Source organism: Schistocerca nitens, chromosome 1, assembly GCF_023898315.1.
Source record: "Schistocerca nitens isolate TAMUIC-IGC-003100 chromosome 1, iqSchNite1.1, whole genome shotgun sequence".
Taxonomy (NCBI): Eukaryota; Metazoa; Arthropoda; class Insecta; order Orthoptera; family Acrididae; genus Schistocerca; species Schistocerca nitens.
Window position 1 is genome coordinate 167441979 of NC_064614.1, and position 16306 is coordinate 167458284.

At 44.1% G+C, this 16306-nt stretch overlaps 1 protein-coding gene across 1 annotated transcript in view; it reads left to right on the top strand.

Moving 5' to 3' along the window:
* Positions 1–16306, top strand: part of LOC126234476 (serine/arginine repetitive matrix protein 2-like) — an 894711-nt gene that overhangs the window by 853358 nt on the left and 25047 nt on the right. Inside the window, exon 22 of the mRNA XM_049943200.1 lies at positions 12019–13080. Within this exon, the coding sequence (XP_049799157.1) occupies positions 12019–13080 (1062 nt within the window). The remainder of the gene's footprint in view (positions 1–12018; positions 13081–16306) is intronic.

Sequence of the window (16306 nt, forward strand, 5' to 3'; positions counted from 1 at the left end):
CCTAAGGCTAGAACGACACCAGGTGACCCGAAAGCCTCTGATAAAGGTTTTAAATGTGTCGGCTACTTCCATTACCTATGTGTTCTTTTAGCCAGTGATAATAATGTAAAACAATGTATTAGAAACAGGGTACAAGCAGGCAATACACCTTGTCATGTGCACTTAGAGATGCTGAGGAATTCTCTAATTACAAGAATAACAACTGCTCCCTTGTATGACCAGTTTTTACACATGGGTAAGAAACACAGGGTGACATTACTTTCTATCTTTTAGATGAAGACAAGTCACTGATGTCAGACACATCGAATACAACTAGAAGGAATGTTCAAAATCACGTCCCTGCAGTATCTTGTACCATAATGTGTGTACCATAACAACAGACAACCAACCCTCTCTGTGGTGAAAAGAAGTCTCTGCTCTAGGAATCTTTCATCCAGGCACATTCTCATTTACCCTACAGCTTTGATCCAGTTTCGTGCAACTTTGCCCTTGACCCCAAAAGAAAAGAAAGAATCCACAGTGGCCAATTTGAATCTCCAGAAACAAATGTTTCTGTGAAAGATGCATGCCTTGATGGTTTCCCAAAAAGATCCTTCATCAGTTGGTCTGAATGGATCCAACAGGACACATACATCAGAGAAAGTATATCTGTAAAGATGTAAAAGTATAAGTTGGGACTGTAGTTAAGATAACTGGCTCATAACCTTATAAATGTCCATAGGGAGCATTGTTTGCAATGCACTGTGTAGCCTTCTGAAAACGTGGCTCAGTTCAATATGATGTGTCTTCCACATTATCTATGTCTATGTTATATACAGTCATAACTGTCACTGAAGAAAGGTGTGTGGCAAAGGAATCTCACAATGAACAAGACATCTGAGGTGATCTCACAGAAGTTCATTTGAGCTAAGATATGGGACTGTTGATTCAATTTAAGTTATCTGAAGTCTTAATTTTCCAATTCTATCCATTTTCAGACACCTTTAGCTTTGGGACTATCTGGCACATTATCTTGATGTAAGAGGCTTTTGGGACAGTAACATGAAACCACAGCTGGGGGATTTTCAACACAAAATTCCTTTCTGAGGGCAGAAGCATATGCTGACAACATACTCTTATTGGTTGGAAGCAGAGGGAGACAGAGATCAAACAGAGTAGTAGAACAATATTTACAGAAAATGATGCAGTGATGCCAAGGCACAAACCACGTAGTTGCTTCCCATAAATGGAGGTATCAATACTAAATGGATGTTTAAAGAATAATCTAGTAATGCGGATGTAGTGCTGACTTATTATGAACAAATAAAGAAACTGGTTATTTGGGAATATATGTGGATGGGTAATGGAGCTTTAAACTACGTATTCAGAAGGCAATGTAGCTAAAAGAAATAACATACAACATTGTATGCAGGTAATTTAAATTGCTTCGTAAAGAGTTGAAATCGTCTGTTTGACACTTTTCAGTATCATGGAGCCAACTTCATATGCCTGCACTAATGTGCTAGAACATGTTTGATAAGGTAAACAAGAGATACAGTTTCCTTACTACTTACATTTTTTGTATATGTGCTACTCATATTATGTAACGATGCAAACTGATGACTGACTAAAATAAATTTAATATGTACTGTATGCAGAGTTAGTTAATGTCATGTGGCTCTCAACCTGATCAGAAGCCACCTTAGTGGTTTGCATGTCAGTTCCACTGCTCATTTATTCAAGCAGGTTGTCGTTTAGCGTCACGGTACTGAGTTGTCTTGTACCAGAGAATGATCCCAAGCCAGTATGATTTCTCATATGTTGGGCAGATTGTCGAAACTGTGGAAGAATATTGCATCGAATACCAGTAGAACATATACACTTGGAACAACTAAGCAAGTAACAGTCGTAGAGTGACACTTGAAAGCGGGAAACTCCATGAATTTCAACCAAGCAGAGGTTCTGACTTCATTCCGGAACCGCGCTGGTGCTACAGTCGCAGGTTCGAATCCTGCCTCGGGCATGGATGTGTGTGATGTCCTTAGGTTAGTTAGGTTTAAGTAGTTATAAGTCTAGGGGACTGATGACCTCAGATGTTAAGTCCCATACTGGTTAGAGCCATTTGAACCATTTGAAGAGGTTCTGACACAGCTCCCCATTTGGGGGTTTGCAACATAACAGAATCCATCGAAAATAAAAACACAGATATCCTCATTAATTGTTACTCACGGTGCAGCCTCAATAAAGCCGATGATCCTGCTCTCAGTCTGCTTAAAACAGCGAGTACGTAGACTAGAGATGAAAACAGATTAGCAGAGGCCAAACAGCAAGATGAATCTGTTGATGTAGGGGAGACGACATCACGACTGTGAACTGTGCATTGTCGAGCGGTGTCGACTAGAGCGATTACACAATGTGGGATTTTTGGCCGGCTGAAAGCGACTGCAGCTATAACACTATCGACAGCACCCTCCTGGCATCAGTCGTTAATCAGTGTGCCTGATGATGAAACTAATGTTATCAAAATGTTGTGCAGGTCTGACATAATGATCATGCTGTTTGCCTGATATCATATGACAGGAAAAATGAAAGGATCACAGAATAGTAGCTGTTGACATCTATATCTCCATCTACATCATTACTCTGCATTTCACTCATATCCGTGCACGACTCACTGCCAGGCCCAAGCTTCCATATGCCTTCAACCATTCCCGTACAGAGGAGACAGTTTTACTTGAAAGTCAGTCGCCTGGTGTCGGCAGATAAATACAGTATTGCCGTGCCTGTATTATTCCAGATTAGCAATGTCCTTTCATACATACAAGCATGTCCAAAGGAACAGGCACTGTGGTTACTACAGCCATCGCAGTTGTGACTATGGACTACCATCAGATGTATAATGCAATGACGGAAATGAAAATTTGTGCCGAACCAGGACTCGAACCCGGATTTTCCGCATATCGCGAGCGGTCGCCTTACCATTAGGCTATCCGTGCACGACTCACGGCCAGGCCTCAGCTTCCATATGCCGTCAACCATATGTCTACAACCTGTACTCGCACATCCATTATGTATATTCCAGTACAGGGGAGACATTTTTACTGGAATGCATGTCCGAAGGAACTTTGCATCGTAATTAGGGATAGTACAGGCACTCCAATAACGTACTTTATTTGAAAGTCGTTGCCTGGAATCGGCAGATAGGTATGATATTGCAGTGCCTATGTTTTTAACAAGAACGGTGCTTATTCCTTCCGATGTGCAGGCTTGTCCGAAACAACAAAACATCGTTCTTCTTAACAACACAGGCAGTGCAATATCGAACACTTAAATATTGCCGTTCAGCTCTGATTTCTCTTATTTTATTACGATGTGCGTATCTCCCTAGGTAGGTGAGCGTCAACAAAATATTTTCGCATTTGTAGGAGAGATTTCATGAAAAGATATCGCTGAAATGAAAAACGCTTTTGAAACGCCTTTGTTTTAATGAATGCTGCCACAACTCGTATGTCATCTGCGTCACATTCTTTCACCTGTTTCGCGATAATACTAAACGAGCAGCAATTCTTTGAACTTTTTCGACGCCCTCCACTAATTCTATCTGCTAGTTTTAGTCATTTTGAGCCGCAATGTGCGAGCTGTGATAATAGATTAGAGAAAACAAACTTCATTGCCAAGATCGCTACTAATAACATTTATTATCGATAACCGGTTCGGTAATCAATGTTACCATCTTCAGATCTCGACAGACAGGTTACTGAATTTAAAAAAATAGCAGTAAGAGTACTCTTTCTCATGAATTGGCAGGTCTGTTGCGTTCCTGCTAATTCATGAGAAATAGTACTCTTACTGCTATTTTTTTAAATTCAGTAACCTGTCTGTCGAGATCTGAAGATGGTAGCATTGATTACCGAAACCGGTTATCCAGAATACACGTTATTGTTAGCGATCTTGGCAAAGAAGCTTATGTTCTGTAATCTGATTCTATCTGGCACCAACCTCATACAATGCAGCAATACTCTAGAAGAGGACGGAGAGGCGTAATGTAGGCAGTCTCTTTAGTAGACGTGTTGCGTCTTCTAAGTGTTCCGGTAACAAAATGCATTCTTTGATTCTCCTTCCCCAAGGGATCTATCTAGTGTTAACACTTAATGAACACACAAAACTGAGTGAGTCAGTTTCGTTGTAAACTTGATAATGTAGCAGTTCAATTACAGTTGGAGCGTATTGATTTGCAAGCACATGGCTTGTTGAAAGACAAGCATCGAGAAGGAAAACTTGTTGAATTTTACCACTGCCTACCTGATGTTGAGTTTCTGGAAATGAAGAAATTTGCCATTGATATGGTATCAGTGTTTGGAACAACTTTTTCTGTGCGCACATATTTAGGAAAGTGAAGTATATGCAGTCAGCGCATCGAACGAGATTTACTAAAGAACATTTGAAAGCAGTTCTCTTAATTGGATGCAGCAATACCGAACAAAACACTGATCGTATCTTGAAAGCCGAACGTCGCTTTCACAAATCTCACTGAAGATTTTTCTCCTTAGTTTATGGGATACGAATATGTGCACACTAGGTCTGATGTAACTATCTTTTTGCTAACGTCACCTCCTATGACAACTTTCTTGGCAAATACATATGATGGTTGTCATTGGTTTTTGTGCATTACGTGCAACTCACCCAAGATTAATGCGGAATGCTGGACTTAGCTTTTCACTTTGCAAGAACAGACATAATGTCTTATGGGATAACAGCAATCAGTGATTTTATAATGTTACTTAAAGTCCGTCTTGATTGCATTTTTTTTATTCATATGACCGGTTTCGGTTCATTCAGAACCATCTTCAGATCTGATATTTCAGTTACAGGAGTAACCCGTCCAAATTCAGCAACTTTCACATGCTACGTCACATAATATTATCTATTTTTATGTGACGTAACATGTGAAAGTTGCTGAATTTGGACGGGTTACTCCTGTAACTGAAATATCAGATCTGAAGATGGTTCTGAATGAACCGAAACCGGTCATATGAATAAAAAAAAATTTGCAATCAAGACGGACTTTAAGTAACATTAGCTTTTCACCTCTTTCCCAGAGCTTTCATTCTTTTTCCCAAGCATTATACAGAATGATAATGCGCCCTGCGTTTCTCATTTTGTTAGTTATCCAGCCCACTGTGGGAAAAGTTTGGTGACATCAGATCTGTGTGAACATTTCATTTTAAGTTGTTCACAATTGTAATCCCAATGTATTTAATTGAAATGACAGCCTTTGGATTTGTCTGATTTATTGTGCAACCGAAACTAAACTGATTACTTTTAGCATTCATATGGGTGATCTCGTTTTTCATTATTTAGTCAGTAGCCGCTTCTCGTGAAAAGTGATAACAGGACAGGAGGATCTGGAAGTGAAGGCCACTGAGCCCATAGAAGCAAAAGCAGTTAACAATCTTTATTGCTCACAAATTCAGCCTGTATGCGCCAGTAATAAGTACACTTGATAATTAAAACTTGGAAGCTTTATATGCCATAAAGAATGAATAAGTCACAATCGGTTTACCAACTTTAAGCATTACTTACACAGTACACACACAATTTTTTTTTCTTTTACACCAAGCCCATACTCGGTGTTTGCTTAAAGGGGGCAATAAGCAGACTCTTTAGGCGAAAAATTTTTAAACAAATATAATTTTCAAAGACATAACAAAATTTCTAAGACAGCTTTTAAAACCACAGGAACATCACCAAAATCATAAAATTCCCTAAACAAACAGCACAATGGCCAGGTTAATTAATATACCATGAGCAAAAGAATCCTTTAAGAAGGTGAATCCATTTCAACAGTTTCAAAAGTTACACAGTAGTACCAAGCATATGCAGATCCACCAGTGGGAACTCACATATGTGGTCCAGGTATCCCGCGTTGTGTTTCCACAAGGCGTTCACTACAGAACAGGGCGCATAAGAGAAAAATAGAAACTTCCTAAAACAGAGAAAGATCAGTCGGTTTGAAGCTCAGAACATTCTGAGAAAGTACGACGCTTAGCTAAATACGCATTACCCTAAAAGAACACTTTACCTTCTAATTTAAAGGAAACACAGTCATTCTATGCATGGGTGAAAGGGCTGTACAGTTAATTTTACTAATTATTAGCACTTTTTCATACAACATGAACGTTAATTACAGGAAAACATAATTGATGCCTGGTAGGAAGTACAGTTGAATTTACCAATGCCTTTTCATAGAATATGAGCATTAATTACGAGAAACACAACTATTCAGCGCACAGGGGAGAAGCGCTGCAGATTGAAACTGACTAATGGCGTTTCATAGAACATGACCATTGATTACAAGAAACACAATCATTCGGGGCATGGGAGATAGTGCTGCACATTTAAATTTGCTAACGGTATCTAGTCCTAATCATTGGACCTCGTAAAGGTACCACTCTCAGAACTAGCGTCACAACTAAGGTGTCATGCCTACTAACCCTAACAAGAGGACTGAATGATAAAGTACTCTTTAGTGTGGTGGGTTACAATCTCAGGTACTCCATAACCTGATATTATAGTGTCATGAAACTCCCATACTCACGATGACGCAAGAAGTCTCACTGTTCTTCAAAGGACGTCTGTAAGGATGTGGCTGGCCAGTCGACAAGCAACAGGAAGCAAACAAGCAGTCTCATTAAAACTGGCTTACTCGCACAGAAAGAGGGACCACCAATATGTGGCAATCTTAGTATCATTCTCTGTTCACATTGCCAGTATACGGAATAGCATGCAGGTATTTCATACATTGCTCTGTACTGCCTTCAGCCCTCCCTGCGACCAACCGTTATACACATGTCCTTGTCCATACAGCACTCACTATGTGTCACTGTACTGGCCATTAATTTTTCTCACCAGCGCCGGAGACACGGAGACACTCCCCCGCGCCCCCCCCCCCACCCCCCCCCCCCCCCACCCCATTCAGGAAACCAAGAACTGTATGCCGCATAAAGACATATTCAGGGTGGACCTTTGGATATGAGGTACCATGTTGTACCATACAGATATCTTGTCTAAGTTATTTTGCTATTGATTTTGATCTTCCAATGACATACCAGATGGTAAGTGACAGAATCATCTGCATATAATCTAAGAGGGCTGCTTAAATCTTCTCCTAACTATTTTATATAGATTAGAAAGAGCAAAGGGCCTATAATACTTGCTTGGGGAACGCCAAATGTAACTTCTGATGAAATGAATGATTTCCTGTCATTGGTACAAACTGTAGCCTCTCTGACAGGCAATTACAAATCCACACATCTGAGACAATATTCCATAGGCAAACAATTTTATTAGAAGTCACTTGTGAGGAAAGATCTAAAAAGCCTTTGGGACATCTACAAGTATTTACTTCATGTGAGTTGTGTTTCACAAGGACAATAGTTTCCAAATCCATGCTGACTGTTTGTTGGTAGAACACTTTCTTCAAGGTAATTCGGAATATTTGAATAGTGTGTATGTTCCAAAATCCTGCTGCAAATCGCCGTCAGTGATGTGGATCTGTAATTCAGCGTATTGCAGCTATTTCCTTTTTTGAGTACTGGTGGACTTATGCAACTTCCAGTCTTCAGCTGCAGATCTTTTGTTGAGCGAGAAGATGTATATGATTGCTAAGTATGGAGGTGTTACAGGGAAATACTCTATTATGGTCATTTGTTAACCAAGTCATTGATCCCAGTTTCGTGATATTACTCTAATAAATAGAATGTGAGGATGACGCTGGTAAGATTGAGGCCATCATGTTCTCTCTCACATACTTCCTGCATTCATTAAGTATGTTAGAAGTTACATCTAAAATACAAAATTATACAATATTTAGAAATTACCATACTGATAAAGGAAAAGGAAAACACTGTTTACATTCATCATGAACACTTAAACAGGTATTCATGAGAAGTACAGCGATAAAAACTAATTTCAATAAGGGAGATTTAAAGTGAGTGCTAGCAGTTTCGACATGAGAGGTGGGGTAGAGGAGGGAGAGGAAGAGTAATGTAGTAAAACACAGTGAAGGCAGGGTAAAAGAAAGTGACGTGTTGTATTGAGAACTGAAATGAAAAAGAACTGGGAGAAGATGAGAGCTTTAGCTTTATTGGCTGGCTGCTGGTCGAGCGGTTCTAGGCGCTTCAGTCCAGAACCACGTGGCTGCTATGGTAGCAGGTTCGAGTCCTGCCTCGGGCATGGATGTGTGTGATGTCTTTAGGTTAATTAGGTTTAAGTAGTTCTGAGTCTGGGGGACTGATGACATCAGATGTTAAGTCCCATAGTGCTTAGAGCCTTTGAACCATTTTTTAGCTTTATTGTTTGACAGAGGGAAAACTGGCCATTTACGGGGGCTTGCTGAAAAGTATTGCCTCCGAATTGTTTATTCTGTTCTCAGTACTGATTGAGGTTTTTCATGTCATGTATAGTATGCCATCGACTTTCCCACTTCGCTGATGCAGGTTGCAACCCTTTGTCGCTAGAGGGCTCCAAATTGCAGCTTGTAACATGGCAGTGTGTAATGTAACTATGTCGGTGCATGAGAAAACTGAAAGCATGCATTTATAGAGTCCACGTGCACATTTAACACCCTATGTTTCAACTTGGCAATGCGAGACCATGCATGAGCACTTTGATGTCTGCAACAATCAGACACCTTGGGTTCACTGTCATCAGTCATCCTACATAGAACCATGTGTTGCCCCATCCGATTTTCATCTGTTTCCAAAACTTAAGGAACGCTTTTGAGGACTTCGCTTTGATAATGATGAAGTGGTGCCAGCAGAAGTGAGGTTGTGGCCCCATCAACAAAGTCAAACAGTCTGCAGTGACAGTATTAGCAAAGTGGTCCCCCACTGTGTTCCTTCCCAGCATGAGTGCGTTGACAAATAAATGTGTAGGCATGAAGAATAAAGACGTAGACTGTTGCTAACGTTTGTTTTATTTAAAATGCTCTGCGAGTTTTCACACAAAAAATTTGGGGGCATTACTTTGAGTATGCCCTCGTACATTAATTTTTGGGGAAATGTTGTGGGGGTGACAGGAGAAATTGCTTCAGCTTCATCTCAAAAGTAAGAGGGCTACTAATTGTACAAAGAATGCATGGTAGCTGTTTCTGTGTCAGTGTGTATGTGCAGTGAGGATCCGGTGAAGCAGTCACGGCTTATGGTAATCACACAGTTTGTCTAGCCACAACTAAATTAACTGGTTATATGGAACACTATCATGGTGAAACAGACTGATGTTGCAGAAGTAATGAGCACAAGCACTTGTAGTTAGTTCTATCTAGTGTTCTCACTAGTTATGCCTTGTTGGATTACTTTTCAAAAGAGTAGATTCAATAGATGGAGTGATGGCATGTGTTTACATTTCAGATCCTGTAGAAAGATGTTTCGAAAGTTTTTAAGGGTGTAGAAGCTAGTGGAAGTCTTTCTACTTGTGACGACAGTGCCTTGTGAGTTCAGAAAGTTTCGGACCTGGATGAATAAAAAAATAGAGAAAAATTAAAATAGTGGTTTCATTGCTTTTGGTGTTCTACATAGTCTCCCCACACTTGAGAACAATGCACATAACATTCATATACCGTGAGAAACTCTCAAGAAAACCTTTCTATGGGGTGTTGCTAAACTCAGACTTGACATAGGCTTGAATGTCAGTTATGTCATCAGAGTGTTGACCCTTCATGTGAATTTGTGCACTGCATCGTTTTCTTTCCTGGAAATGAAATGTCCACATTTTGCATGTCAGTCACACCTCGGAAAGAGTCCACGTGTCGTCGTTTTTGTTCAGGAGTCCAGATGTGAGGAACACTCGAAACTGTCGAGAATGTCCTTCTTTGGAGTGTTCTTAAACTTTCGTGTCGCATTGGCTCGAATGTTACTTATGTCATAAAGTGGTGATCCTTAGTGTGAATTTCTGCACTTCGACATTTAGTGGTGGATTGCTATTCAGAATGTCAAGTCTCGTTTTTTGAGTATCAGTTTCGCGCATTTTGCATTTCAGTCAAGCCTTAGCAGGCATCCATGCATTGTCATATTTCTTCAGGGATGAAGGTATGAGGGAGAAACTGTGCACATGAAACTTCTTGGCAGATTGAAACTGTGTGCCAGACCGAGACTCGAATTCGGGATCTTTGCCTTTTGCGGGCAAGTGCTCTACCATCTGAGCTACCCAAGCACGACTCACGCCCCGTCCTCACAGCTTTAATTCCGCCAGTATCTCGTCTCCTACCTTCCAAACTTCACAGAAGCTCTGCTGCGAAATCCACGAAAGGCAAAGGGTCCGAGTTCGAGTCTCGGTCCGGCACACAGTTTTAATCTGCCAGGAAGTTTCGCATCAGCGCAAACTCCGCTGCAGAGTGAAAATCTCATTTTGGAAACATCCCCCAGGCTGTGACTAAGCCACGTCTTCGCAATATCCTTTTTTCCAGGAGTGCTAGCCCTGCAAGGTTCGCAGGGGAGGTTCTGTGAAGTTTGGAAGGTAGGAGACGAGGTACTGGCAGAAGTAAAGCTGTGAGGACGGGACGTGAATCGTGCTCGGGTAACTCAGACGGTAGAGCACTTGCCTGCAAAAGGTAAAGGTCCCAAGTTCAAGTCTCGGTCTGGCACACAGTTTTAATCTGCCAAGAAGTTTCGTATCAGCGCACACCCCGCTGCAGAGTGAAAAATCTCATTCTGGAGCTCTGCACGTGAATTCCTCTTCTTCAAAAGACTTTGGAGAATATCTACAAGTCCTAATTTAGGGATGTTGTTCCTTTGCCATTTGTGACACAACAGTGTGTGGACACTCTGCAGCCGCACTCCCGCTATTTAACACTGTCTGCTCAGAACTGACTGGTCGAATGCAAATGTACAGTTTACAGTTGTTAGTTCGAGCTGTCAATGCAGTCACTGTGGTTATATGCGGAACTTTTTGGACGAACAGTTTATTTTTGCTCTTCCAAGTCCTTTGTTGTCTCTAGCTGCATGCCCTCGGGAAAAATTGTGGTTGTAGTTTCCCCTTGCTTTCAGCCGTTCGCAGTACCAGCAAAGCAAGGCCGTTTTGGTTAGTGTAACAAGGCCAGATCACTCAATCATCCAGACTGTTGCCCTGCAACTACCGAAAGGCCTGCTGTCCCTCTTCAGGAACCACACGTTTGTCTGGCCTCTCAACAGATACCCCTACGTTGCGGTTGCACCTGTGGTACGGCTATCTGTATCGCTGAGGCATGCAAGCCTCCCCACCGACGGCAAGGTCAATGGTTCATGGGGGGAGGATATAAGATGAACATCAACAAAAGCACAATGAGGATAATGGAATGTAGTCGAATTAAGTCGGGTGATGCTGAGGGAATTAGATTATGAGATGAGACACTTAAAGTAGTAAAGGAGTTTTGCTATTTGGGGAGCAAAATAACTGATGATGGTCGAAGTAGAGAGGATATAAAATGTAGACTGGCAATGGCAAGGAAAGCGTTTCTGAAGAAGAGAAAATTGTTAACATCAGGAAGTCGTTTCTGAAAGTATTTGTATGGAGTGTAGCCATGTATGGAAGTGAAACGTGAACGATAAATAGTCTGGACAAGAAGAGAATAGAAGCTTTCGAAATGTGGTGCTACAGAAGAATGCAGAAGATCAGATGGGTAGATCACATAACTAATAAAGAGGTATTGAATAGAACTGGGGAGAAGTGGAGCTTGTGGTTCAACTTGACTAGAAGAAGGGATCGGTTGGTAGGACATGTTCTGAAACATCGAGGGATCACGAATTTAGTATTGGAGGGCAGTGTGGAGGGTAAAAATCGTAAAGGGAGACCAAGAGATGAATACACTAAGCAGATTCAGGAGGATGTTGGTTGCGATAGGTACTGGGAGGTGGAGAAGCTTGCACAGAATAGAGTAGCATGGAGAGCTGCATCAACCCAGTCTCAGGACTGAAGACCACAACAACAATAGTTTATTTTTTGGATCGCTGAGAGGCTCGTACAAAATTACAGCTATTTGTACACTCTATCGCGTTTGTTCAGTTGAAGGAGAGGAGGAGCAAGAGCGAGCCGCCGCCCGCCACCAGCACGTCAACGGCCAGCTGGGTGAGCACGGTGACAGTGGCGGCCAGGTCGCCGCCCCCGCGCCGCCGCGACCGCGAGTCGCCGCCGCCGCCGCCGCCGGCGTCGCCCACACGTTCCCCGTCCAGCCGCAGGATCCGCAGCGCCAAGGCGCCGGGCCCGCCGCCGTTGGTGGAGGGCCCCACCGGGCCCAGGCCGCGCCAGGTGCGCGCGCACAGCGCGGGGGACGCGGAGGCGCGCGGCGCGCCCGGGGCCGCCCCGCTGTCGCGCGCCGCCAGCTCCGCGTCGCTGGCGGACTACCCGGCCTACGTGGCCGAGCTGCTGCACTCGTCGCAGCGGTCGGCGCGCTTCCGCGAGCTGCGCAGCTTCTACTGCAGCCTGGAGCGGCTGGGCCAGCTGGAGCGCGCCACGTCGGCGGGCGACGTGCGCGCGCACGCGCGGCTGCCGGCCGGCTCGCTCGTCGTCGACGTGGAGCGCTGGCGGCGGCTGCGCGCGGCCGAGCGCGCCGACGAGGAGCTGCGCCGCCTGCGCAGCAGCCTGCGCGCCGCGCAGCGCGACCGCGGCCTGCTGTTCGCCGCCGCCGACGCGGAGCGCCTGCGCTGGCGGCCCGACCGCGGCCTGCGCTGCAAGGAGCGCTCCGTCGACGACCTGCGCCACGCCGTGCTCGAGGCCGCCGAGTCGCCGCGGCCGCCGTCGACGGCGCGCCTGCGCGAGCTGGAGCTGGCGCGCGACGTGTACAAGCCGCTGTGGCGCGGCGCCTCCGTGCTCGACCTGGCGGGCAGCCTCAGCTCGGTGGCCGGCTCGCACCGCGGCCGCGCCGTCGTGGACGCCCGCCACTCCGGAGCCACCGGCTCCCGGTCGCCGCCCCCCGCACTGAGCCGCCGCCACTACGAGGGCATCGGCAGCCGCCTCTGGAGCAGCCTCTCCGTGGAGCAGGTGGCCGCGCTCAAGTCGCAGCTCACGGAGATCTACAGCGGCGACGAACCCGCGGCCGCTTCCCCTACGAGGCGCCAGCGCCTGCAGGTAACGGCACTCCTTATTCCGAGTAGTCTCAGAGCCTCACACACGTTAAACACAGAACCTCACAAACCGAAAACATTACATAAAAACAGCATACTACCAAGAAATACACACGAAAATGGGAATCATTTCCCGAAACGCATCGTCTAAAATATGAACGAAAAGAAAGTCGTGACTGGTAGCAGAAAAGTTATTTATAAACAAACCCATTCCAGAATGAGTTTTTCACTCTGCAGCGGAGTGTGTGTTCATACGAAACTTCCTGGCAGATTAAAACTGTGTGCCGGACCGAGACTCGAACTCGGGACCTTTGCTTTTCGCGAGCAAGTGCTCTACCAACTGAGCTACCCCAGCATGACTCACGGCCCCTCCTTACAGCTTTACTTCTGCCAGTACCTCGTCTCCTACCTTCCACACTTTACAGAAGCTCTCCTGCGAACCTTGCAGAACTAGCACTCCTGAAAGAAATGATATGCCGGAGACGTGGCTTAGCCTCGGTCTGGGGAATGTTTCCAGAACGAGATTTTCACTCTGCAGCGGAGTGTGCGCTCATTTGAAACTTCCTGGCAGATTAAATGTTCCAGACCAAGACTCGAACTCAGGACCTTTGCCTTTCGCGGGCAAGTGCTCTACCAACTGAGCTACCCCAGCACGACTCACGGCCCCTCCTTACTGCTTTACTTCTGTCTCGTCTCCTACCTTCCACACTTTACAGAAGCTCTCCTGCTAACCTTGCAGAACTAGCACTCCTGAAAGAAATGATATGATGGAGACGTGGCTTAGCCACAGCCTGGGTTATGTTTCCAGAACGAGATTTTCACTCTGCAGCGGAGTGTGCACTGATATGAAACTTCCTGGCAGATTGCAACTGTTTGCCGGACCGAGACTCGAATTCGGACCTTTGCATTTTGCCGGGAAGTGCTCTACCATCTGAGCTACCCGAGCACGACTCACGCCTCCTCCTCACAGCTTTACTTCTGCCAGTACCTCGTCTCCTACCTTCCAAACTTTACAGAAGCTCTCCTGCAAACCTTGCAGAACTATCACTCCTGAAAGAAAGGATATGGCGGAGACATGGCTTAGCCAATGCCTGAGGGATGTTTCCAGAATGATACTTTCACTCTGCAGTGGAGTGTGCGCTCAAATGAAACTTCCTGGCAGATTACAACCTTTGCCTTTCGCGGGTAACTGCTCTACAATCTGAAGTAGCCAAGCACAACTCAAGCCCCGTCCTCACAGCTTTTCTTCTGCCAGTACCTAGTCTCCTACCTCCCAAGAGCTTCCAGAGCTTCTGTAAAGTTTGGAAGGTAGGAGACGAGGTACTGCAGAAGAAAAGCTGTGAGGACAGGTCGCGAGTCGTACTTACGTAGCTCAGATGCCAGCGTACTTGCCTCCGAAAGGCAAAGTCCCGAGTTCGAGTCTCGGTCTGGCACACAGTTTTAATCTGCCAGGAAATTAACAAACCCATTGTTCTAACAGTTGCAAGCTTTCAAAAAACCGTTTATAACAGACAAAATCAGAAGACAATGCTTTATTTGTGGTTGACGCTCGAGGGTTACGGTTTCACTATTTTAGTAATTTTAAGAAAATATGTACGTATGAAAATGACTCTCTGATGTCTTAATAAATATTGAATTTTGTTCATTTTAATAAATTTAATTTCTTTTTATTGTTTTGAATAAACACCTAAAATTATATGTTAACGCTAGGAAAATAACCACATAACAACATATGTAAAAGACAATCATACTCAGGTGATATAAGTTATCTTTCTAGAGTTGATAATATTCCCCTTGTAAGAAAAGTTCCAGGACAATTAAAAAAAAATAGAAAATTACACTTTCCCATTGGAAGCAAGCAGGGAAATTGTCAGCTGCAATGCTTGTAAGCTCATTTGCCATAGCCCGTTGGATGTCTGCGATATCATAATGAAGCTTTCCTTTCAATCGCCATTTCACTCGCGGACACAAGAAAAAATTGGAAGGCGAGAGGTCAGGCGAATATGGCGGATGTGGGAAAGCAAAAACAGAATATTTGGCCAGATACGAGGTAACAATGCAGTGTGTTGTCGTGCATTGTCATACTGTAAGAACCAGTCGTGAGAATGCCACACATCAGATCGGCGATGTAGAATTGCTCGTCATAAACGTTTCAACATTTCGCTGTAAAGAGTTTGGTTCACTGTGTGTCCTGGAGGATCATACTGATAGTGAACTGAACCTTTACTATCACAGAATGCGATTAACATTATCTTTGTTCTCGAAGATCGTCATTTGACTTTTTTAGAAGCTGGTAATCCAGGACTCAGCGATTCAGCGCTTCGACACTTCGTTTGAGGTTATACTGGTAGTACCAACTTTCATCGCCAGCAATAATCTTTGACAGAAATGGGTTTCACGTGTGGCTCCATCCCGTAGTTCAGCAGAAATTCTTCGTCTTTCCTCTTTCTGTTAATCTGTTAGGGACGAGTTTTGCATTAAGTTTTCGTTTCCCTAAATCTTCGCATAAAATCTTATGGCGCATATGATTCAAATAAAGTTGTTCTGATGCCGCACGCACATCGACTTAGTCTTCTTGCAATAACTGCCGTACATGCCCCACGTTTGCATCAGTATGTGCTGTAGGCGGGCGACCAGCTCTGGCATCGTCTTGCACTGAACCTCTGCCTTCACGAACCCTTTTGTGTCACTCGAAAACACGACTTCTTGAAAATACCTCGCCTGAATATGCTTCCTTAATCATTATCCGCATTTCAGTGGGGGTTTTCTCGAGCTTAACGTGGAACTTAATGTTCAGTCATTGCTCACAATCAGCATCCATTGCGTCACTGCATCTAATCCGCCAAGAACCCAAACAGTATGTTGCTAAGTACAGCCCTGCCATATAGTGAGTTTGCGTGGGGACATGGGCGAGGTTATTTCAAGGATACACACGTACCAGATAACATAAAAACAAAATTTGTTACTTTTTATTATTGCAACTTAGAAATCTACATCTACGTGTTTACTCTGCTATTCACAATAAAGTGACTGGCAGAGGGTTCAATGAACCACCTTCAAGCTGTCTCTCTACTGTTCCACTCGGACGCCGCACGGAAAAAACGAGCACTTAAATTTTTCTGTGCAAGCTCTCATTTCTCTCATTTTATCGTGATGATCATTTCTCCCTATGTATGTGGGTGCCAACAGAATGTTTTCGCAATCGGAGGAGAAAATTGATGAGAAGATCC